Genomic DNA, 25,397 nt, shown 5'->3' on the forward strand with positions numbered 1-25,397 from the left:
TGTGAGTGGGATGTTTCCTTCTGACATTCCTGGGCTATTGCTATAGCTGAATTCCTTTATCCTTGTCTAGGCAACTCAACCCTCGTCCCCCACCTCCTGCCCCCAATTCTAGGAAGGAAAACAGCTGAAAGGAAGAACTAGAACTTGTTTTTTTATAACTTTGAAAAAAGCGATGTTTGCATTCTTCTAGGGAGTAGCGCTTCTCCCAGGTAATGAGGCTCTGCCCACCACACTGCCCCACACCTGCTCTGTAAAATGACACACAGGGAGACGGAGAACTACAGAAAAGGCTCACCCAGCATACACTGATTTAATCTCTGCCACTTGTCACCTCCCTATGGGAGCTCAACAGAAACAACAGCCTTGATTATATAACCTGCAATTATTTTCAGAAAGGGCCCAAATCCCGGTTTTAAAAGCCCTGTTCAGATTTTACCAAAATAGGATAAATATCAGAGGAAGCCCTATGAGGCTGAAAGAAAAGGACATATAGAGTAAGTCTGTTGAATTTTTATATTTTCTTCTGCTCTCTCTGAAGCAGCAGTGGCTGGGGTGCTATCCGGGTTCCCGGCCGAGGTCAAGTATAACTGTTCCCCCTAAAAGGAAGTTAGGAAAATGTATTTCTGCTTTCATAGAATTAGAGGTCTAATTCTCTTAAGAAAGCATCAATCCAGTTTGCTCATTTTGTAGATGCGGAAACTGCTGTTCAGAGAGGAACTCTGTGCTGGCCATTGCCTGCTTGTTCTCAGTTCCATGACCTGCTCCTCCCCTGCTCTGCTCTGCATCTCAGGGGCCTGATTTCCTTTCCAACTGGCTTTCAGCTAGGCTGGGCCAATGGGAAGCTCTGGTGGGAGGCTACAGGGCAGGAGCAAGGGAGAAGCCAGAATATCTCTCCCCCTCTTTCTCTTGCTGCTTTGGGTCACATGCCCAGCAGTGGCTGCATCTCTACCTTGGTTCATGCTCCTCTGGACACCTCCTCCATCCATGGTCCCAGCTTCTGTCACACGGGTGCCCCATCTTGTGCTCTAATAAGACCACCTCTCCCTTTACGCCTCTTGCCCAGGGGTCAGTAAACTTCTCTTTTTAAAGGAACAGATAGTAAATACTTCAGGCTTTTCGGGCCAATGGGCAAAACCAAGGATAAATTGTAGGTACTTACACAACTATAATGTTTAAAATGTAAGTAATCATTAAAAAAACGTAAAGCCATTCTTAGCTCATGGACTAAGTAAAAGCAGGCTGCAGGCTGGCCGGATTTGGCTCAAGGGCTTGACTTTGCCATCCACGCTCTGGGCTTAGGGGTTGTGGTGGATTCCTAGTCCCTAATTTCTGGATTGCCTCCTGATCCAAGCCCTGCCTCCCTAGTTCCCCATATTAAATTTTTAAAATTGAATCACTTGGCATGAGGTCTCCTTTCCTGACTGGACCCTGACTGATAGAGGCAATGATTTGTTTCAAACCATATTCCATGAAGAGGAATTATTAAGCACTTCATATACTTCTTATTGCTTTCAGAAACGCATTCACACACGTCTCGATGGAATCGTGTAAGTTTCCTTCCAAGTTTAGTCAGCTGGCTGCCTACTTGTGTTTTGACTGTCCTAGATGACATGCAGTGTTGAAAAACTAGTGACCCTTCCCAAGGGGTTGCCCACAGCTAATGTTGGGAACAAGAAACTGAAAATATTAAAGCTGATCCCCAGACTGACCAAATGCTACCCAACATCACTGGCAAAAGATGACAAACCGGGCTGGGTTGTAGATGCAAATTGCCGGAAGAGGTGAGGCGAGGATGACCATGCGAATCTGACGCGCTACGTACCACACAGTACCCTCCCCGCTGCGTCCACATGTGTCTAACCCCCCACTGTCTCTTCCCTGCACAGCTGCAGCTGCCTCCTAACCGGCCTCCCTGACTTCACCCCGCCCCATGCTCCCTTAAGACTATCTTCACAGCTGCAAGCCAGATCTTTTAAAAACATAAATTGCATGGCTCCGCTGTACAAAACCTCCAATGACTTCCCACCTCACTCAGTATAAAATGCCAATTCGTCACGTTATCTCACCAGACCCTATGTGATCCAGCTGCTGCCCTCTTCTTCCAGCTCATCTCCTCCCTCCCTCCTCCTCCTCCTCCTCCTCCTTCCAACCTACAGTGCTGGTGTCCCTCGCTGGCTCCCAGACTCTCCCCAAGCTCAGACGTCAGGCCCCCGCACTGGCTCTGCCCTCTCCCCGGAACACAACCTCAGGGATCTCTGAGGAGCACAGCTCTCTCTTCTCTCTCTCTTAATTCTTGCAGGTCTGCACTCCACTGTCACTTCATCAGAGAGATTTTCCCCAGCCAGCTAATCTAATACAGCACAGTTCCACTCGTCGTCTTATCTCCTCCGCATGGCACATCCTGTTCCCTTGGCTTAGATCATTCCTCCTCTCCTCCTTTGGTTTTTTTTTGTGTGTTTTAAAAAAAAAAAAAAAAATCTTTTTATTGAAGTATAGTTGATTTACAATGTTGTGTTTAATTTCTGCTGTACAGCAAAGTGATTCAGTTATACATATATATATATTTTTCATATTCTTTGCCATTATGGTTTATCACAACAGGATATTGAATATACTTCCCTGTGCTATACAGTAGGACCTTGTTGTTTATCCATCCTATATATACTAGTTTGCATCTGCTAATCTCCAACTCCCAATCCTTCCCTGCCCACCTCCCTTCTTCTCCTCTTTCAACTGATGGCTTAAATGCCATCTCCTCAGGGAGGCCCTTCTGGATCATCCTATATGGGTAGGTGTCCTTTAACCCTCTCCATCCCCATTTCACATTTCTGTACAATGTTCACCTTTTCTTATAAACCGCCACTACTGTAAGTGTGTGTGTGTGTGTGTGTGTGAGTGTGAGTGTGTGAGTGTGTGTGTGTTCTTTGTCTAGCTCTGTAATGTCTTCTCCCTTCCTCCCATTCCCAAATGATTGTAAATTTCATGAGGGAAGAGGCTGTGTCTACTTTACCAACCAATACATACCAAGTGCCTAGATAGTTCAGGGCCTTGTACACTCTAAGTGCTCAGTAAATATTTATGGAGAGAAAAGAATAAATGATCCAACATGGGATCAGTCACAGATCTAGGAGAGATGATTAAAGAGTCTCTCCATTGTATTAGAAGCCATTGGTTGCCCACTCATATCTCTCTGGTACTCACCATTTCTGTATACGATGATGGCTTTCTAAAGCAAGCATCATGATCTCTGCCTGAAGGCTTTCACGGGCTGCAAGTGCATGCTTGGTCTGCATGCACTGCTGGCGAGTTAATGCCTGTAGGAGCAGCTTTTGATGGCCAACAGGAGTTGGTAGATAATTACCCCAGCTTCATTACTTGCCAGAAGTGAAGCATGTTATCCACGCTTTCCTGGAAGTCTCAGTTGCCCCAGGGCCCACCGTGGTACCTTGCTCATTAATCCACTCTTCACTGGCCTTTTTCCCTTCCTTGTCTCACTACCCCACACCTTACTGGTATTTCCAGGGATCACCTGCCAAGAAAACTACAAAGCCTTGTCTCCGCATGTGCTTTTGGGAGAACCCAAACTAAGACATCCTTCTATGGAACTCCCCACCACTGTCCTTTTGGAGAAGTGCTGCAACAAAAATGTTCCCATTCTATCAGTTACTCAGGTTGCCAGGGGAACAGTGCGGTGGGGATGGAGTAAATGAATTGGTCATTCTCTAATTTTTTAATTTAACCCATTCCATGGCAGCAGCCAGTGTGCCACATTTTCTGTGATCTCTGCAGACATTCCCTACAAATGATAGCTCCTCTCTTTATTGTAGATATCTCCAAATAGGACTGTCCTTGGTCTACAGCTGTACTCTGCCAGTTCCTTGCACCAAATTCTATTGATACAATTAACAGCAAGGAAGATACCATTCAGTGAATACTTGATGTGCGCCAGACTCTGTTGCACAAACAACTTGCATGACCTAATTGAATGATTACAACCATACTATGAGGAAAGTACTCTCATTTTCTGCTTAGAGTAGGAAACCTAGGCCCAGAGAGACTATAACTTGCCCATCTGCTGGGTGGCAGAGCTTGGATGTGAAGCCAGGGGTGTGGCCAGAGATCCACCATTAATCCTTTGGCTATACCATCTTCCAATCTCCCCATCTGCCTGCCCCAGAGAACCACCAGGTCTCACCACATCCAAAATTTATTTGAAGGCATAACATTAAAATGAGATACTGTAGTTATAAAGTTTCTGAAATTTTAGCCAAAAAGAGTGAAACCCTCTGGTAATGAGAAACAATAAACACATGCTCAAATGTAATTGCAAATGCAGCATTTCCTGAACACAAGATATAAAAAATTGCAGCTCTTAACATTTTTATTTTCCCCAATTTGGCCTTTATGATAAAAAAGAGTTTATCACCATTGCTCTAGGACAAGGATCTTAGGGGGAAAATGTTTGCCCCCCATGACAGAGCTAGCATTACCAAATGAAGGCCCAAACTCCACAGCTGTCCTGGCATCAACCTCCACTCCACCTGTCCCCACGTTCCAAACAGAAGCGGGCGAATCAGAGCAAGTGGCCAGAGTCATAGACAGAACAGTGCTTCTGCAGCCGGTGCCCAGCAAGCCGCCCCGGCTTGCCCTTCCCTCAACACAGAAGACCCATCGTAAATTCTGTTTCAAGGATCACAAAGATCAGACTCAGAATCTCATTCTCCCATCCCACTCCCACCAAACAACCCCGGGAAGATCATGCTTGTGCCACTGAGTGTTTCTGTTCTGTACTTTGGGAGGCTTTCATTCTCCCATTAGTTTAATGAGAAAAAAAAAATACAGGCCCGCTAAGAATACCTTCCAGGGCAACCCAAATAAGCGTCAAAGAGTTAAAGCAAGTTAATAAATGAGAGATAGTTAAATATGTACACATCTCTTAATGTTTGCATATTGGGAGAGAGAGGGATGGGGAAGTTCCCATTCTGCGTAAAATATAACATAATAAAGGGGTCATTTTGTCGTCTTGTGGGTCATTTTGCTAATTAACTAGAATATCTTCTTCAGCTCTCTATTTTTAATTACCTTTTCTTGGTAATGAAAGTAAAAACAATATACTAAAAGAGACTTTATTGAGTGCCAGGTCTTGTTTTAACCATTTCCTATACATGATTTATTTAATACAACATTACTATGGAATAGTTAATACTGTCTCTGTTTTCCAGATAAGGAACAGAGGTGGTAAGCAATATTCTCAACAAAACACAGCAAGGAAGTTCCAGAGTGGGGATTTGAACCCAGGCAATCCACCTCTAGAGTTCAAGCTACATTATGTTGCTTCAGTAAATTCACAGGGTGAAAAGTCATAAAACTTATTGGAGAAAATCTGGAAAATGTGGACAAGTGTACAAAGAATATTTGATGCATTCATAATCTCACCACCTAGAAATAAATTAACATGTTGACGCAGTGATCATGACATAATCTCTATAAATAGGACATAGTTTTTGTTGTTATCCCAAGTGAAAAGCTGTGTGGTTAATCATCAAATTTGGAGAATATATTTGTGGTGGACTGACAAACCATGGAGTACGTCTTAGACAACATTCATTTTGGAGGCCTCATGGATCATCTCCCAAATCTAAGCAATCATCTATTTTTCAGAAACCGAGGTTGAGCACATGCTATTATGACTGTCAATTGGAAAAGACCTACCACATATGCTAAGATACCATGAACAGAGAAAACCAACCGTGGCTTCAAATTTGAAACCTGAACTGAAAACCAATGAAGGAGATTTCTGACAAAGCTGGTTTTCATATGAGCAACAGTGTACAACATCTTTTAGAGTGAGAGAAAATAGGGATCGACCTGTCTATCTATCTATCCATCTATCTACTTATCTATCTGTACCTCTCTCTCTCTTTACCTATCTATCCATCCACCTGTCTATCCATCCATCCACCCACCCACTCACCTACCCATTCATCCATCCACTTTCTTTAATGTTGGTAATTCACACAATGGTAGTGTCTTAGGTTGGATTACCCAGAAGCAGACCCTGAGATCAAGATTTGAGTGCAACTTGTTTTTGGAAGATTCATCTCTGGAAACACCAATAGGCCAGTGGAGAATTGAGACAGGAAAGGGAAAGCAGGTAGTAAAAGGTGTGTTAATGACCGTGTTTCCACTGTGGGAAGTACCTGCTGGGTTCTTCTGAGAGATGGTGTGGGACCTGGCTCAGAGCTGTGCCCCAGGAGAGGTGAGGCACTTAGGATATTTATCCTCCAACTCACATTTGTCATTGGATGAAGGCTGCTCCAGGAGATATTAACTCCCCAGCATTTCTGGCTTGCCCTGCATACTGACCAAGCAAGTTCCTGTGGCTTGAGAAAGCCCTTTAACAGCTATATGGGTTTACAATAAAAAGTGTAGGTGTGAATCGTGAGGGACTAACAGGTATGGGCAATGGCAGCATGTGCTACAGCCAGCTAGTATAAAATGAAACAAAACTGGAATCATTATATATATATATATATATCCTTAAATGTTATTTGAGGAAATGACTTTCAGTGTCTGCCTACCACATTTTATTTAACTGATTCCCTATTTTTGGACACATAAGTTACTTCTAATTTTGAGGTACTTAGAATAATTCAACAATAAATACCTTTGTACACACTTCTTTCTCTATATCTCTGGTTATTTCTTTAGGATAAATTAATCAAGGGCAATTTTGTTAATTATCTAAAGCAGGGATTACTAATCCCATATCTAGAAGAGTGCTTGACATTGATAGAAAACTCAGTATCTTTTTTTATCCTGACAGGCGACTCCAGACATAAAAGTGACATAACAACTTAATTTACTTTTTATGATGAATCTGCTGTTATTCTCTATACTCAGTTGTTCTCAAATGATGGAAGGTTTTTACGCCTTTATTATGGAAACCTTTTTGACTGTCTAGCCAAGGTGGCAAGTTTATCACCCTTCATCAAATGAGCTGATTACTTTCAAGAAGCCAGAGGTGAACGCCTTCTCTATAAGAAGGTCATTAACAACCTTGCTCTCTTTCTTCACAAACATCATCTCACACAGGCTTAAGGGAAAATGGTTCGAGCCTTAGCATTTTGCATTTTACTTGTCTGAGGGAAAAACATACCGAATTCTATTTGCCATTGTCCAACAGCCTGGCATGCTTTCCTTCCTACGGAAATATCTCATGAAATTCCTTAATGACCACCATTCATTACCTCCAGTGGCCTTTTAGCTTTCACTTTTCTTTGAAGTGCTGAGTGGTATCACTCATTCATGAAGTATCCCTACCTTCTGTGAAGCCTACACTTGCCTGGTTGTCCCACCCCTTTTCCTTCTGGCTCTTCTTGCTCTCGCTCAGTCACTGCTCTCCTTCCTTTCTTCTAAATGTGGGCATCTCCCAGAGCTTAGCCCTGTGTGCCCACTCTTCCATCTGTCTTGAAGACCTCTCTTCATCTAGGACTTAATTTTCACTCCATGAAGATGACTCTTGGAGCCCCATTTCCAGGCTTACCCTATCTCTTCTTACATGGGGTTCAAGCATGAAACTTCTTGATAGAAAACACAAACTCAGCATGATCAAATCCAAATTTATCTTCTCCACTTTAAAATGGTTTTCCTTATTATTCTCTCCTTACCTTCTTGGGACTCTTTCCCCATATTCAATCACATAGGAGTTCAAGGTCTTCTAAAATCTTGTCCAAAGTCATCTTTCCAGCTTTATCACTTTACTCCATCATCATTTTTGGCTCTACTCAGCATGCTTCAAACAACCTGAACATTGCTTTCTTCAGTTTTTATTCAAATTAGTAGATCATATTACACAACATATGAAATCCAAAATCTTGAGTTTGATTTTCTATGTGATGCTGAACAAATTTCTCTCAGCTCAGTCTTCTCAAACGGAACCTCAGATCCCCCTTCATAGATATGGTGCAATAATTATGTAGTATACTCTGACCCTTCAGAACTAACCTTTGCCATGAAAACTTTTATTCCCATAGTCCCTAAGCTCTCCACTCTGATTTCCTCTGTTGTGTGACAGGCATCATATATAAATGCAAAGTGTTAGTTGGCATTCCTCAAGTAGGCTTCCTCCAAATGTGTTAAATTTCTTTAAAATAAGAAACTCTACTTCCCATTTTTGTGTATAAATAAAGTGCTAAAAATATTGAACACAGAACCCCCCAAATTATCAAAATGAGTTTTCTATGAAAGTAGCATATTACAGTAGATGAGAAAAACAGTTAAATGCTGTTTGTTCATTTTAATCACAGACCAAACAGGTCAGGTGACAAATGTTTTATTCCCATAGTAAAAGGACATATTGCTGAATTAAATTCCTTCTGATAGAAGCGTGCATGAAAAATGCATACATGTGGTGGTGTGAAGGAGTTACAGTTTGGGCATATTTATTGGAAGCAGCACATGAATATTTTGTAAATTATCTATCATTTTGTAAATTGACATTATCTCACATTTGATAATCTGATAAGGAAGTTAAGTAGCTTCCTTTGATCTGTCATTTACAGACTAATTGTTTTTGTTCAAATGACTTGGCATTAGAGTTTACTGTCTTCCTTGTGTTTGCAATAAACAGAATAATCAGAAACTGCTGAATACTCTCCTTTTGTTTCTAAGATTATGATCAAATCATTGACATTGGTTTGTAAAATTTTATTTATTTATTTATATTATTTTTTTAATAGATCTTTATTGGAGTATAATTGCTTCACAATACTGTGTTAGTTTCTGTTGTACAACAAAGTGAATCAGCCATATGCATACATATATTCCCATATCCCCTTACCTTTTGAGCCTCCCTCCCACCCTCCCTATCCCACCTCTCTAGGTCGTCGCAAAGCACCGAGCTGATCTCCCTGTGCTATACTGCTGCTTCCCACTAGCTGACTATTTTACATTTGGTAGTGTATATATGTCGATGCTACTCTCACTTCGTCCCAGCTTCCCCCTCCCCACAAGTCCGTTCTCTATGTCTATGTCTTCATTCCTGCCCTGCCACTAGGTTCATCAATACCATTTTTTTTTTTTAGATTGCATATATATGTTAGCATACAGTATTTGTTTTTCTCTTTCTGACTTACTTCACTCTGTATGACAGACTCTAGGTCCATCCACCTCACTACAAATAACTCAATTTCATTTCTTCTTATGGCTGAGTAATATTCCATCGTATATATGTGCCACATCTTCTTTAACCATTCATCTGTTGGTGGACGTTTAGGTTATTTCCACGTCCTGGCTATTGTAAATAGTGCCACAATGAACACTGTGATACACGTCTCTTTTTGAATTATGGTTTTCTCAGGGTATATACCCAGTAGTGGGATTGCTGGGTCATATGGTAGTTCTATTTTTAGTTTTTTAAGGAACCTCCATACTGTTCTCCATAGTGGCTGTATCAATTTACATTCCCACCAACAGTGCAGGAAGGTTCCCTTTTCACCACACCCTTTCCAGCATTTACTGTTTCTAGATTTTTTGATAATGGCCATTCTGACTGGTGTGAGGTGACACCTCATTGTAGTTTTGATTTGTATTTCTCTAATAATTAGTGATGTTGAGCTTCTTTTCATGTGCCTCTTGGCCATCTGTATGTCTTCTTTGGTATATTTAGGTGTTCCTCCCATTTTTTGATTGGATTGTTTGTTTTTTTGATATTGAGCTCCATGAGCTGTTTGTATATTTTGGAGATTAATCTTTTGTCCGTTGTTTCAATTGCAAATATTTTCTCCCATTCTGAGGGTTGTCTTTTCGTCTTGTTTATGGTTTCCTTTGCTGTGCAAAGACATTGGCTTGTAAAATTTTAGAAGAAAATAACTTTTTGATGATTTCCATCACCAGCATCTTGCTAAACCACCTTACTTCTGAAACAAATGACTTCAGAGTAATCTGAATAAATTCTAGATGTGTCTCTTACTACTGAAATATTCCCCGAAAAGATAGTGGCACAATATTTTAAAGTACCCAAATGCACAAGTGAAATTGCAACTCTAGTAAAATTGGGTCTCTTTGGAATGTATATCTCCTACATGGACATTAATGGGACAAAAAGGTAAGACATTCTGTGGGAGGAGATAGGCTAATCTTGATTTCTTAACAGTATAGACAGTAAATATTGTACAGATGTGATCTGCAGAGTGGCAAAAGCTTTCTTGCTTTTTTTAGAATGGTGGTTTGTTTTTTTTTTTTTAAATGCTAAGTTATTTATTTATTTATTTATTTTTGGCTGTGTTGGGTCTTCGTTTCTGTGTGAGGGCTTTCTCCAGTTGCAGCGAGCAGGGGCCACTCTTCATCGCGGTGCGCGGGCCTCTCACTATCGTGGCCTCTCTTGTTGCGGAGCACAGGCTCCAGACGTGCAGGCTCAGTAGTTGTGGCTCACGGGCTTAGTTGCTCCGCGGCATGTGGGATCTTCCCAGACCAGGGCTCAAACCCATGTTCCCTGCATTGGCAGGTAGACTCCCAACCACTGCGCCACCAGGGAAGCCCTAGAATGGTGGTTTTTAAAATGCTTCTAGGAGACCTAGGGTTCTGAAGAGATATTACAAGCGCGGTACAGCTGGGGGTGGGCAATGTGTGTGGCAGGGAGAGGGCTCAGGAAGACCAGCTGGATGATTCAAGTCCCCTTCCTCCTCTTGTTCAACTTTTTCAATGACTCATATCTGTTATATAGAGAGAGCTTCAGAGCAAGATAAGGTATGGAAGAAAAGCTCTGTTGTTAAAAAAAAAAAAAAAAGGTTCATAATTTTTGTTTCAGAACCCAAGTAAAAATCTTTCAAATGAGCAGGCCACTATACTTACAGATGGTAATAAACCTTTTTATCCAGTTTCTCCAGTTGCTTTTAATTGGGCCAGTAATATGGCTTAGGAAGAAAATGAAGAAGCCCAAGCCTGGAAAATGTTTGTGTGAAAGCCCTTTTCAAATTGTTCACTTAGCTAAGGGCTGCGTGAAGTTAGATATCACCCTGCTCTCCATCACCACCCCAACCTAGGCACTGGTTTTCCAACTACACAGGTTTCTTGACTGGTATCTTTTAGTTTGAGGGACAGAGAGACCTGTGTTCAATGTTCAGCGACCTGTTGCTCTTTAAATACTAAGGGACTGGGACTTCCCCAGTGGCGCAGTGGTTAAGAATCCGCCTGCCAATGCAGGGGACATGGGTTCGATCCCTGGTCCAGGAAGATCCCACATGCCACGGAGCAACTGAGCCCGTGCGCCACAACTACTGAGCCTGTGCTCTAGAGCCCGCGAGCCACAACTACTGAAGCCCACGCGCCTAGAGCCCGTGCTCCGCAACAAGAGAAGCCACCGCAATGAGAAGTCCGTCCACCGTAACAAAGACCCAACACAGCCAATAAATAAATAAGTAAATAAATTTATAAAAAAAAAAAATTAAGGGACTGATCTTCAAGTCATCTGCTTCTACCATATCTCTTGGTAGAAAGCAATGCAGACCTTACAATGTCACGAATAATGTTATTACTAAGCATCCCACCCCTGTTGCTCAGCCAGAGAAAATTCTCATCTCCTCTTCTAGATCCCCTGTGTTGATGAGTAAGCATGCATTGGCTTGGCCATTCCACACTAAAGCCAAGGAGTTCCTCCAGAACCTTCAGATGTGTCAAGCATCCCCACTCCCACTTCCACTAGCATAGGAAGCTCTTATTACTAAATTACCAGGCATTCTATACTTAATATTTCTCTGCTTTGGACTCCTTATTAGTTAATTAGGAGAGTATCTACTTGAGCAGAGGTGTTTGCAACTTTTATCACTGTATGACTCTTAAAAACCATTTAATACATTGGTATAAATGCCCTGTCTGCGTGATTCATTGGCTGTGAACTGAGTCACTTTTGTTTTGGACTAGGAAAAGTTCACTAGATCAGTATACTAAGGATGCGTTCCATGATATACAAATCTTCTGAGATGCTCAGTGAGAAAGGGTTTCTATGGCCAAATATGTTTGGGGAAACATTGTGTTCTTGGTGATTCAAAATGTGTATTAGAATGGCAAAGTGCTAAGAAGTATTTCTTAAACTTATTTTATCATATAATTTAAAAATTCTGGGACTTCCCTGGTGGCACAGTGGTTAAGAATCCGTCTGCCAATGCAGGGGACACGGGTTCGAGCCCTGGTCTGAGAAGATCCCATATGCCGCTGAGCAACTAAGCCCGTGCGCCACAACTACTGAGCCTGCGCTTTAGAGCCCGCGAGCCACAACTACTGAGCCCGCGTGCAGCAACTACTGAAGCCCACGCACCCAGAGCCCATGTTCTGCAACAAGAGAAGCCACCGCAATGAGAAGCCCGCGCACCATGATGAAGAGTAGCCCCCGCTCGCCACAACTAGAGAAAGCCCATGCGCAGCAACGATGACCCAACACAGCCAAAAATAAGTAAATAAATAGATAAATAAATAAATTTATATTAAAAAAATTCCGCCTCCCTCCCTCCCTCTCTCCTTCCTTCCCTCTCTCCCTCTTATTCTCTATCTCTTTCTTCTTACTTTCTTCCTCTTTTCCTTTCTTTTTAGAAACATTAAATATCTAGGGCTCCATGGGAAAGATTTTGGAAAACACTGTACTTGCCTATTTAAGAAAAGTTTTTAGGGGCTAATTTCTACTTTTCTCTGTAATTCCAGAGCCAGCACTGTATCTGGCACAGAATGAATATTTGACAAATGTTTGCTAAATTGAAGGGCACACATGAGAGTATATTAATAAGATGTCAAAATATTATGTTGAAAGTGTTTTACAAAATCACGCCAGTTATTTGGTACCAAGTGCTTGGTACTTTTACAGAAACAAATTATTTAGAAATTGAATTCAATTAATCCACTTTGGGTAGATGGATCAGAATCACAGGATGTCTGATGTGGGACAAGTCCTAGTAGGTATCTAGTCATCATTTTATAGACAGGTCTTACCTTTCATAGTGAACTTATAAAGAGGTTGAAAGAGTTATCTCAAGCAACGGAAGTAGATGTGAGTCCTGGGCTTAACCCGAGTGGGCTCGAACACTGACTCTGCCACCTACTGGCCAAGGGAATGTGGGCAAATGTATCTGCGCCTCAGTTTCCTCATTTGAAAATGGCAATGGTACTTGTACTCCCCTCAAAAGGTCACTGTGATGACTTAATGATATTCAAGCTAAGCACAATGGCACATGGAAACAGTATTAGCTATTAATATCATTAAACGCATTATCAGCCAGGATCGCATAGTCAGTATGAAATGAGAGGTGACCACACAATTCTAGAGAGAATTTGGGAGACCTTAAAGAATTATGGACGGGGAGGAAGAAATTGTATAACTGAGGTCTCCATATTGATGGACCCCAATACTGGGCAATCTGTAGCATTTTTTGGGGGAGGGAGAGTTAATTCTCGTTTGAAAGTACAACTCTCATGGAATAATTTTTCCCAGGGTAGGGTGTTAGGTGGGCATTTTACTTGTTTGGGCATTCTGCAGGCTCAGGAAAAATCCTCTCTTTTTACTCGGAAGTCCCTGGGAGATTGCATTTTTTAAAGAAACCACAGAAAGAAGAAAGTGCCCTGCCCCTCCGGAAGACGAGTGAGCACAAGTCACCATTCCCTACCTGAACGGGTAGGCAAACGCTATGTCAATGCTGAGGTTACTTTCCGTCTTGTTGACACAGTCCACACTCAGCCGCAGGCCTCCGGAATAGCCACCGCATGTTGCAAATGCAAAGATTGCAAAAAGCTGTGGAGAACAAAGAAACAAAAGAGAAGGTGGCTATTAGGATGGTGCTGATCTCACGAGATCTGTCAACAGGAGCTCAGCGTCTCACACTGAGAAAGGTTGGAGTTCTTCTAAAGTGCGGCATCTTATTTAGTTCAGGCTGGAATGAAGGCCAGGGTGATGATGGGGAATGGGGTGGTGGGGTCTGAAAAAATTGTCTGGAAAGCTGGAGTAATTTTGTTTGTAGAAAAATTAAACACAAGGACAAAATATCTGTGTTTGAGGCCAAATATCGGTGTAAAGAGCTGTCACACATCAGAAGGTAGAGAAGGTAATCTCACATCAAAGGCTCTGGAGAGCTACACACCAAGGGATTAATGATGGATATCTCCAGGTGGGAAGAACTTGGTATGTTTCCTTGCTTGTTTCTTTTTGTTTATCTGTATTTTTTGCAATACACATGTTTTGTCTTTTGGAATAATACAGATTTTAAAAAATGCATAGTTGGAGAATTTTAGAGTTGATGGGTAGAGGAAGAGGAGGTGAGTATCTAAAATATGCTCTTCCAGAGGACAAGATCTCAGTATATGTCAGCCTCAATGCCCCTTAGGTGGTTACAACTCTGTATTCCTTGCTCTTTCTGAGTCAACTACTAAAAGGTTCAGCTGGTTACGAACTAATGTCATAGTCTATCCTAGTGTAGAACATGCATCTATGGGAATTAGGTACTGAAAATTAAGAGCAGGAACTCAGAGAAGTCTTCCAGAGAGAAGATACATCTGAGAAGGTGAGAATGGCCTAAGATGGGAAGGAAACAAATGCCAAACTTGGCCCACTTAGTTTGGCTAAACTCAAAAGAACTTCCTGCTCATTTCCAAAGAAAGTCAATCAAGTGCACTTAACACTCACCCATTCTGTAATACTCCCATTTATTTTATTTTAATTTTGGAACTCAGCTTCTTATAATAGCTTGGAGTCCCCATTAGGAACACCAGATCACTTTGTATAGCGAGAGGAATTCTTGTGTAAGGGTTAAGTGCATGGGCTCTGGAATGTGACCTTGGGAAAGTTGCTTAATTCACCTGTGAAGCCGGCTGGTCCTGAACTTTTGTTTGTTGGGGTTTTTTTGATTACTGATTCAATTTCATTACTAGTGATCAGTTTGTTCAGATTTTCTGTTTCTTCCTGATTCAGTCTTTTTTTGTTGTTTTTTGAATTTTATTTTTTTTTATACAGCAGGTTCTTTTTAGTTATCTATTTTATACATATTAGTGTACATATGTCAATCCCAGTCTCCCAAGTCATCCCATCACCACCACAAACACCCCCCCGCCCCTGCCCCATTCCTGATTCAGTCTTGGAAGATTGTATGTTTCCAGGAATTTATCCATTTCTTTGCAGTTATCTAATTTGTTGGCATATAATTGTTTGTAATAATCTCTTATGATTCTTTGTATTTCTGTGGTGTCGGTTGTAACTTCTCTTTCATTTTTGATTTTATTCATTTGGGCCCTTTCTCTTTTTTTCTTGATGAGTCTAGCTAAAGGTTTATCAATTTTGTCTATCTTCTCAAAGAACCAGCTCTTAGTTTCATTGATCTTTTCTATTGGTTTGTAGTCTCTTTCATTTATTACCACTTTGATCTCTATTATTTCTTTTTCTTCTACTAACTTTGGGCTTTGTTCTTCTTTTTCTAGTTCCTGTAGGTGTAATGTTAGATTGTTTATTTGAGATTTTTCTTGTTTCCTGATGTAGGCCTCTATTGCTATAAACTTCCCTCTTAGATCTGCCTTTGCTGAGTCCCACAGATTTTGGAATGTTTTGTTTCTATTTTCATTTGTCTCCAGGTATTTTGTGATTTCCTCCTTGATTTCTTCAGTGATCCATGGACCAGAAGAAGCATGTTTGGTAGCATGTTGTTTAGCCTTTAAGTCTTTGTGTTTTTCACAGTTTTCTTCTTGTAACTGAGAGTCTAGTCTTATACCATTGTGGTGGGAAAAGATGCTTGAAATGATTTCAGTCTTCTTACATTTGAGACTCATTTTCTCGTCTAACGTGATCCTGGAGAATGTTCTAAGTGCATTTCAGAAAAATGCATATCCTGCTCTTTTGGGGTGGAATATTCTGTATTTATATATTAAGTCAATCAGATATAATGTGTCATTTAAGGTCAATGTTTCCTGATTGATTTTCTGTCTGGATGATCTATCCATTGATATAAGTGGGGTGTTAAAGTCCCCTACTATTATAGTATTGCTGTCAATTTCTCCTTTATGTCTGTTAATATTTGCTTTGCTGTTGGATTAATCTTTTCTATTATTATGTAAGGTCCTTCTTTGTCTCTTTTTACAGTCTTTGCTTTAAAGTCTATTTAATCTGATGCAAGTATTGATACCCCAGCTTTCTTTTTGTTTCCATTTGCATAGAATATCTTTTTCCACTTCTTCACTGTGTGTCTTTCACTCTGAAGTGGCTTTGAGGCCTGACTGAGACTGTTGTGGGTATGCTGGTATGTGGGGCTGGACCCCTGGAGCAGGAGACACCTGGAGGGGTGCCAGTGCCAGCTGGGGATGCCTGCTGGGTAGAACGTGGCAGCAGCTGCTTTGGGGGAGCCAGTTGGGGCAGGCAGGTTGGGCAGGGTAGGTCCTCAGGGAAATACTTGGTTGGTGCACATGGTGTTAGTTAAGTTGATGGAGAGTGACAGAAATGGTACATGCCTATGCTGGGCCCGCGAGGTGGAAGGAGAGTTTTAAAAAAAAATGGCACCTGCCACTTCTTCTGTCCCTGGAGAAAATTTCACCAGATCTCTGCCCCTCCAGCACATGCCCTAAAATTTAGTCAATGAATCTTTTTCTTCTATGACACAGGCACTGCTTAAAAAAAATTTATTTATTTTATTTATTTTATTTTTGGCTGCGTTGGGTCTTCGTTGCTGCGCACGGGCTTTCTCTAGTTGCAGTGAGCGGGGGCTGCTCTTTGTTGCGGTGCATGGGCTTCTCATTGCAGTGGCTTCTCTTGTTGCGGAGCATGGGCTCTAGGCACGTGGGCTTCAGTAGTTGTGGCTCATGGGCTTAGTTGCTCCATGGCATGTGGGATCTTCCCGGACCAGGTCTCGAACTCGTGTCCCCTGCACTGGTAGGCGGATTCTTAACCACTGCACCACCAGGGAAGCCTGACACAGGCACTTTTTAAGCTGCTGCTTCTGCACTGGGACTTGGAGCAAGTGAGTATGTGTGTATGCTCTTCAAGAACTAAGTCTCAGTTTTCCACAGCCCTCCAGCTTTCCTGGACAGAAGCTGCTCTGGCTTTCAAAGCCAGACGTTATAGGGGCTCATCTTTCTGGTGCAGCTCCCCCAGGCTGGGGAGTCCAATGTGGGGCTCAAACCCCTCGCTCCTCAGGGGAAACCACCATGGCTGTGATATCCCTCCCTCTGTAGGTTAGGGCACCAGGGGTGTAGGTTCTGACTAGACCACATCTCTGCTCCTCTACCCATCTCAATGTGGCCTTTTCCTTGTATCCTTAGTTTTAGAAAACCTGTTCTGCTAGTCTTCAGGTCATTCTCAGAGATAGTTGTTCTACATGTAGTTGTAGTTTTTTTGTGTCTGTGGGAGGAGGTGAGCTCAGTATCTTCCTACTCTGCCATCTTGATCCAGAATTCACCGAGTTATTAGTTTTTAAAATCAGTATTTTAAAATAGAAACAACTTGACCAAACGATATAATAGATGTAGTAAAAGCAAAATGTGCTGATGCGCTAAAGCATTTAGAACAGATCCTGGCACAGAAAAAGCACTCAATAAATGTTAACAAGGGTTATTACTTGAACTTTTTGGTAAGATCTTGCAGGACATAAAATAGGGAATTTAGACTTACTCCCTAGCTAAATCTATATGACCATCAGCCCCAGTGAACCAACATCTAAGCACTCCAGAAACACTGATCTTTTTTGCTTTGTTTGCTTTTCTTCCTAGTTTGTACCACCGATGGGACTTGAGGAGGCATTTAGAAGCTACTCCAACCCACTGTGAAATCTGGGGATGACACACACAGAACACCAAGGCTGAAGGGAATCAGATCTTTATCGCTGTGACGTGGATGTGCTCATGACCAAATGCGCTCTTTCTGTCAGCCTTTAGTACTGGTAGGAATAAGGAGGACGTGATTTTAATCGCTCAGTGCTGAAATCTAGATTTCATCATACAATACTGGATGTTTCAGCCCTTTGTGCCATGTCATGATAGCACCTTTGGTACGATTTCTTCTAGAAGAAAGGATGGAGTCATGGGGCCCAAAGCCCTGTGATACGTCGTGGAGATAGCCCTTTCCTCACCTGTACAACAGAGGTATCCTCTGTATCTTCCCAAATCACTGAGAGAATAAAATGAGATGGAGTATATATTTACATGTAGCCCCCTCTCAATTCATGCAGAGATTTGTGTGGTATTTACACATGTGCACTTCTCTGGGGCAAGAGTTCTAAGCGTGTAATCAACACTTGTACAGGTAAAGGTTAGGAGGAATTATCTGTTGTTGCCATTATTAACTACGTACCATGGGCTAGCTATGTGTCCAGCACTTAACATATGTGATCATATTTCCTCTTGACAACAACAGAGTGTGTGTGTGTGAAGCTTAATATTCCTATATTAAAAATGTGGCAGAATAGCATAATGGTTTCAAACAGTTGTATTCTTAAAAATTCCCTGAAACGTTAAAATGTAGTGATTTAGAGGTAAAGGACCTAAAGACAAATCCTTTAAATTCAGTGCTTATATGGCTACAAAGAAACTACCTTTGGCTTTTCATTTTATATTAAAGTGCTTTACATACTGTAAGATATTATTAATACTACCATGCAGTGAACTTAAGATGGAATGATTATTATGTGTTTAAATTATGTATTTAGTTCAAAATGTTTGATGCATAGAAGGAAGGCATCAGAGTATTGAAACCACACAAACCACTATTTTTTCTTTTAACTTCTATTGATCTGTGAAAACATGAGACGTTGTACTTGAGTTAAATATGATACCTATGGGCTTTCTGGTTACCTTTCCTTCCCCACAGTCCTCACTGATTAAAGGGAAATCATACTGTGTGACCGATATCAAACTCACATGGGTTTGGTGAGGGTTAAACAGATAATGTCTGTATAACATTGGAAGAGTCAGATCCTGCTGAGTGAATAACGTATTACAGGGATGGTTGATTCCATATTTGGGAGAGTGAAATTAACTCCTTCAGTCTATATCAGCCAGGGACCTGGTTCTGTAATTACAATACATCAGGACAGAGTGGAGAGAGAGAAATGGAAACTCTTTGGGGGTTTGAAATTCTCTTGGTGTTGCAGAAAAATGTAGAGTGGGAGGGAACTTTGGAAATCCTCTCACTGATTCCCCTTCCAGAAGTCCATCCAGCTACTCCACCCTGGTGGTACAGGGGAGCAGTTCTGGAGTCAGGTGGATGTGAGCTTGAGTCCAATTCCTAGCTGTCTGACATTGAGTGGGTTATTTTAACTTCTCCAAACCTCAGTCCTAAATCCACTAAATCAGGACTAATTCACTGGCTTATTTAGCAGCTGTTTAATGGTGTATTTACCAGGTGCCAGATGGTGGGGCACAGAAAGGTAAAAAGGTCAGAGAAAAGACAAAGAAAAAGTAGGTCCCTGCCTGCTCTGGAGCTTAATGTTGGATGGGGGTTGGGACAGAAGCAAAAGAACATACAAATAAAATAATTACAGGCCGTGCGGGGTCTCGGGCGGCCAGAGGACCACGTGCTGCCCCGGGCGGGTGGGGGGGGGGCCTCTCCCGGGCAGGGGCTGGTTCTCGCCCGGGCAGGCATTGGTCCCAAACAGAATTCTCAGCCCCTCGGGTCTCTCGGTGCCCTTAGCTCATGGATTTAGCCTGCTTCGACTAGCGTTCCTGCCGAATGTTTTCTAGAATTTAATTGTTCCGACCCAAGGGTCTGCCGTGTGCCAGGACCCTGGCGATGTAGCACAACAGGAAGCAAAGCAAAGGGAAGCAGAAATGAGAAACAGTATCTTAGCCCAAGTTCTGGATCAGTCAGCCCGGGCCCGATTAAGTAACTTAGCACTTGTAAAGCCTGAGAAAACTAAAGCAGTAGAGAATTACCTTATACAGATGGCACGGTATGGACAACTAAGTGGGAAGGTGTCAGAACAAGGTTTAATAGAAATCCTCGAGAAAGTAAGCCAACAAACAGAAAAGAAAACAACAGTTAAATTCAGCAGAAGAAAAGTAATGGACTCTGATGAAGATGATGATTATTGAATTTAAGATGTCTAGAGACTGGGACTTAATGGAGCAATTCTAGGACAGATAATACTTGGCAGAAGTTAAGATCTTGATGGGATGTTTACTTTGTTTACTGTCTATATGCCTTTTAAAAATAAACTTGTTATGCAAAATAAAAAAAAAAATTACAAATTGTGCTCAATGTTGGGAGGGGAACCTCTTCCAGACAGGGTGTTATACCCGAGGATGTCACATTTACACTAAGCCCTTGAGGATGAAGGAGAGGAAGCCACGGGTGATGGAGGGTGGGGTGGAGGGAAGAGCTCTGGGCAGAGGGCACAGCTTAAGTGAAGGCTCTGAGGGAGGAAAGGCTTGACAAGTTCAAGGATCCAATGGAAGGTCAATGTGGCAGGTGGATGGTGAACGAGGTTGAGAGTAATTTACTGCACGTGACTTTGTGTACATTAGCTGATGTGAAGCATCAGGCTCAGAGCCCTCACCAAACCATTAAAGTATCCCCTCCTCTTCCTTCTCCTCCACCCCCCTCCTCCCACCACCGCACTATTGAAGAAATTGAGGACTAGAGAAGAAAATTCACTTGTCCCAACTCAGCTAGAGCAGAGTTGGAACTAGAATCCTCGTCTGTAGACTCCCTCAGTCAGCAGTCTTCTAATTAGCTCTAGAATAACAGGAAGAACAATTTTTGGCCATATGGATAGAAGGATTGTCAAATGGTCCAGGCTTCTTTGCCAAGAAATGTACCACAGGGTTTTAGTGGCCTGAGGTTTTCCATGTCCTCCATTAGGGTCTCACAAACACATACTGCAAAGTCCACTGCCAAGTGTGTACTTTGCTCTCTTTTTCTCCTTTCCTTCTTTCTTTCCTTTCCTCTCTTCCTTTCTTCCTTCCTTCCTTCCTCCCCCAACCCCGTCCTTCCTCTTTTCACCCTTGATGGGGTGGAAGATTTTAGAAGAAGAATATTGGAAGATGCTGTAAAGAGACATAAATTTCTCTGCTTGACAAGTGTTGCTCAGAGAGGCCATCAATACTACCAAGAGGACGGCTTGTGTGTCTTGTAGATGCTTGGCTCTGCAAGACTAATGCTGATTCCTGAGACAGACAATATACCCTCCTGGGAGATGGAAGAGATGGGAAAACTTTGTGTTATGCAGCCAGGAAGGAATGAGGACTAGGGGTGGGTCCTGGAAGGCTCAAGAGGGAGAAGAGCCTGAGGGGACCTGTGTGTGTGAGGTGTAGAGATGAGAGAGACGAGCTCAAGAGAAAAATTTCCATCTGAGGCCAATTCTCTAAGGATTACATGTGACTTGATGACAGACATAAAGACACTGTGTTTGTGTGTGTGCACGTGCCCATGTGTGATTTTCTCTAAGCTCCGCGCTCTGTGTTCATCCTAAGCCAAACCTTTGCCTTCTTTCTGGTAACGCAGTGTACTTGCTCACCGTCCTAGACATCGAGGGCATGTCCAGGGGTAAAAGTCCACTTACCCAAAACAAGTGAAATCATAAGAGCTTTCTGTTCAGTCAGAATGGCCATCATCAAAAAGTCTACAAATAACAAATGCTGGAGAGAGTGTGGAGAAAAAGGAACCCTCCTACACTGTTGGTGGGAATGTAAATTGGTGCAGCCACTATAAAGAGCAGTATTGAGGTTCCTTAAAAAACTAAAAAAAGAGTTACCATATGATCCAGAGATGCTACTCCTGGGCAGATATCTGGATAAAACCACAGTTTGAAAACATACTTGCACCCCAATGTTCACAGCAGCACTATTTACAACAGCCAAGACACGGATACAATTTAAGTGTCCATCGACAGATGAGTGGATAAAGAAGATGTGGTACATATACAATGGAATATTACTCAGTCATAAAAAAGAATGAAATAATGCCATGTGCAGCAACATGGATGGATCTAGAGATTGTCATACTAAGTGAAGCAAGTGAGAAAGAGAAAGACAAATACCATATGATATGTGCTTATATGTGGTTTCTAAAAAAATGATACAAAACAGAAATAGACTCACAGACATAGAAAACAAACTTATGGTTACCAGAGGGCAAAGGGTGGGGAGGGATAAATCAGGAATTTGGGAGTAAAATATATACACTACTATATATAAAATAGATAACCAACAAGGACCTACTGTACAGCACTGGAAATTCTACTCAATATCTTATAATAACCTATAATGGAAAAGAATCTAAAAAAGAATATATATATATAACTGAATCACTTTGCTGTACACCTGAAACTAACACAACATTGTAAATCAACTATATTTCAATAAAAATTAAAAAAGAAAAAAAAGTTCTGTGTTGCCATCTTTCCTCAAGGTCCAAATTCTCCTCAAACAGAGCAGACACCTCATCCTCCAGCACATTCTAAGATAATCAATATCATAACCACTGGCCCAATCATTCACCTCCCTTGAGTTCAGGGGACTGATATAAATCTCCTATGATGAACTCTCATTTCACTACTGTCCTGGATGATCTATGGCTCTGTTCCTAACAGCAAAAATTACTCTCTAAATGGGAGAAATTAGCCAGCAGAGATTTCCCTTGCGTGCAGCCTGATTCGGAATACATTCGGATGAAAAAGAACAGAAGCACTGCCTTGCACTTTCTGGCTTAATGAGCATCCACAAACGAAAATCCCCCATAGCAGAGCAGGAATATCTTTACACAGTTGACGATATCAAAGGTTTTCCCCTGGAAAGAGGTCAAGCAGCTCCCTCCTTCGAATAAATTGAACCACACAAGGAATATCAGTGAAAGGTGCTATTAATCCTTCTGGTTAATTTGCAAGGCATAGTTGAAAGCAATAGGTTGGAGGAGGACAGGTAATCAGGCTGATTAATGGCTCTCATGGGGATTGTGGTCTGCAGTGAAGTCAGGGAGGGGACATCTTCCAAGGCCTGATACACAGTCTCAGACATGAACATGGAAGAAATAAGTGAGAGTAAGGAGCCTGCCTGGAAAGTGAGTGGGATACTGGGACCAACTATTGGTACTTCTCTTACCACCAAGCTGTGTGTGCTGACAATCAGATCTCCGGAGGATAAAGCTTTGGTTTATAGCATTTGCCAATTTCCATGGTGTAAATACTCCCACGATGGCCAATGCCAAGCTACCAACATAACACCTCTGAACCTTGATTGGGAAGAGAGCTGCACAGTCAGCTGTGCTCTAGCACACCACTGCCACCAAAGGAATTTCCCTGACTCTCCCCTGGAGCAAGAACCATGGACTAATTTCATTGATTCATTCCTCTTTTTTCATATTTACTCTTATTTCATATCTCATATTTTCTCTTATTTCATATCACTCACCTTGGGCTTCTTTCACTGATTTCACTTCAATTATTCATTCATTTATCCATCCAATCACTTATTATTCACTTACTGATTTAGCTATTGTAGGAGAGACCGCTGATGCTCTGCTGAGATCCCCGCAGCCCACCCTACAGGCCACCTGCATTTTCAGGGGGACAGTCCTCATATGCATCAAAGGCTCCTCCCCAAACACTCGAGGCTCTCCGCTGCCGGCTTTCTCAGGCAGCAGGAATGCAGCCTGTGACTGGGGCACGGTGCAAGTCTCTGGGAGTCAATTCCCTGGCAGCTTCCAAACAATGTGGGATGGAAACTGGTGGATAAACCCCCAGTGTCCTTGTCTGTCTGTGGGGAAAGTCTGAGGTATGTTCAATATAGTTTCTTCCAATGGGATTAAGCCCCTGTTGCCCACAGCAACATCTGCTCACGAACGACACCCTTGGTGGGCGTTTTCCTTTTTCTGTCTCATTTCCCCACTCATCATTGTGCTTCCTGGCATTACTTCTCAGGTGACCTTGCTGAGTCTAAATTCTTGTATTTTCAAAAAGCAGGTCTCAGGATCTGCTTTTGAGGAATGCAACTGAGACAGTTACCAAACACAGACCCAGCACCGATTAGTCTCTAGGCAATGCAGTGGCCCTAGGACTGTATTAATGAAAGGACTGGTACCACCCAGCGCACCTTAGCTCATGCCTCTCAGCTTCTAGCTCGCCACGCTCTCATCTCTGCAGGCCTCTCCAAAGAAGCTGAGCCCCTTTGCAAACAGAAAGTCTTCTTGGACTACGTCGTCCAGAGGAGGGCTCCTGACCCCAGCCCACCCCACCCTGACTCCCATTATTCCCGGCCGCTGTTGTTGTTTACCTGAGCAGACATTTAAAAACCTGTATTTGTTCAGCATAGTGTATTCACCTGTTTACGTTTTGTCTGACCACTTCCCCGAGGAAAGGTAATACCCTTGTCTGTGTTTACTGATGAATCCCAGCCCTTGGCACGAAGTAGGTGCTCCCTAAACACACACTGACTAAATACGTAAATATATTCGGCTCCCCTACCTCCAGGGAACTTGCTGTCCATTTGGGGATGCGGACCAGTGGATGAACAGGTGCAGTGACAGTGCTTTACGGTGGTGGCAGTCACTGGAGCATGCTAGAGGAAAATGTGGTGCATGTTTGCAGAGGAGTGGAGGGGATGTGAGGCGTGGAGTGGAGTCCGCAGGAATGGAGAGCTAAGCAGACACCAGGCAAGCATGTCAGGTTTAGCCAGGTAGGAGGGAGAAAATGAGTGTTTTAGGCAGAGGGAGCAACAAGTCAAAGATACTCAAGTGAGCAAGTGAGGCACATCTCGGCCGTGCAGTTGGTAGGACAGGAGCAGACACTGTAAGATGGGAAGAAAGCGGTGACTCCATTCAGGAGGCAAGAGGGATGTGTCAGGTCTGGTCTAGGAAGGATTTGAAAACTACGGCCCCTGAGCCATGTCTAGACACATCCATTCACTCGTGCATGGTCTACGGCTGCTTTCAGGTGACAATGAGAGAGCCGAGTACGGACAGTAAAGATTCTATGGTCCAGGGACTTCCCTGGTGGTGCAGTGGTTAAGAATCCGCCTGCCAATGCAGGGGACATGGGTTCGAGCCCTGGTCCTGGAAGATCCCACATGCCGCGGAGCAACTAAGCCTGTGCGCCACAACTACTGAGCCTGCACTCTAGAGCCCGCGTGCCACAACTACTGAGCCTGCGTGCCACAACTACTGAGCCCTTGCGCTTAGAGCCCATGCTCCGCAACAAGAGAAGCCACCATAATGAGAAGCCCACGCACCGCAACGAAGAGTAGCCCCCGCTCGCCGCCACTAGAGAAAGCCGGCGCGCAGCAACAAGGACCCAACACAGCCAAAAATAAATAAACAAATAAACAAACAAACAAAAAGATTCTACAGTCCAAAAAGGCAAACCTATTTACTATCTGGTCGTTACAGAAATTGTCCATCCATATGAGGAAACCTGGGTTTTAGGAGGGGGTTGGGTTCTCGGCAGGGGAGG

The 25,397-nt window shown here is 42.6% G+C and overlaps 1 protein-coding gene across 2 annotated transcripts in view; it reads right to left on the reverse strand.

Moving 5' to 3' along the window:
- Nucleotides 1-25,397, reverse strand: part of SYNPR (synaptoporin) — a 297,141-nt gene that overhangs the window by 100,846 nt on the left and 170,898 nt on the right. For both annotated transcript variants that reach the window (XM_082344817.1, XM_082344818.1), the window contains one exon: nucleotides 13,653-13,777. In XM_082344817.1, the coding sequence (XP_082200943.1) occupies nucleotides 13,653-13,777 (125 nt within the window). The remainder of the gene's footprint in view (nucleotides 1-13,652; nucleotides 13,778-25,397) is intronic.

The sequence above is a fragment of the Balaenoptera borealis genome (genome assembly GCF_965194805.1).
Source record: "Balaenoptera borealis genome assembly, chromosome: 12".
NCBI lineage: Eukaryota > Metazoa > Chordata > Mammalia > Artiodactyla > Balaenopteridae > Balaenoptera > Balaenoptera borealis.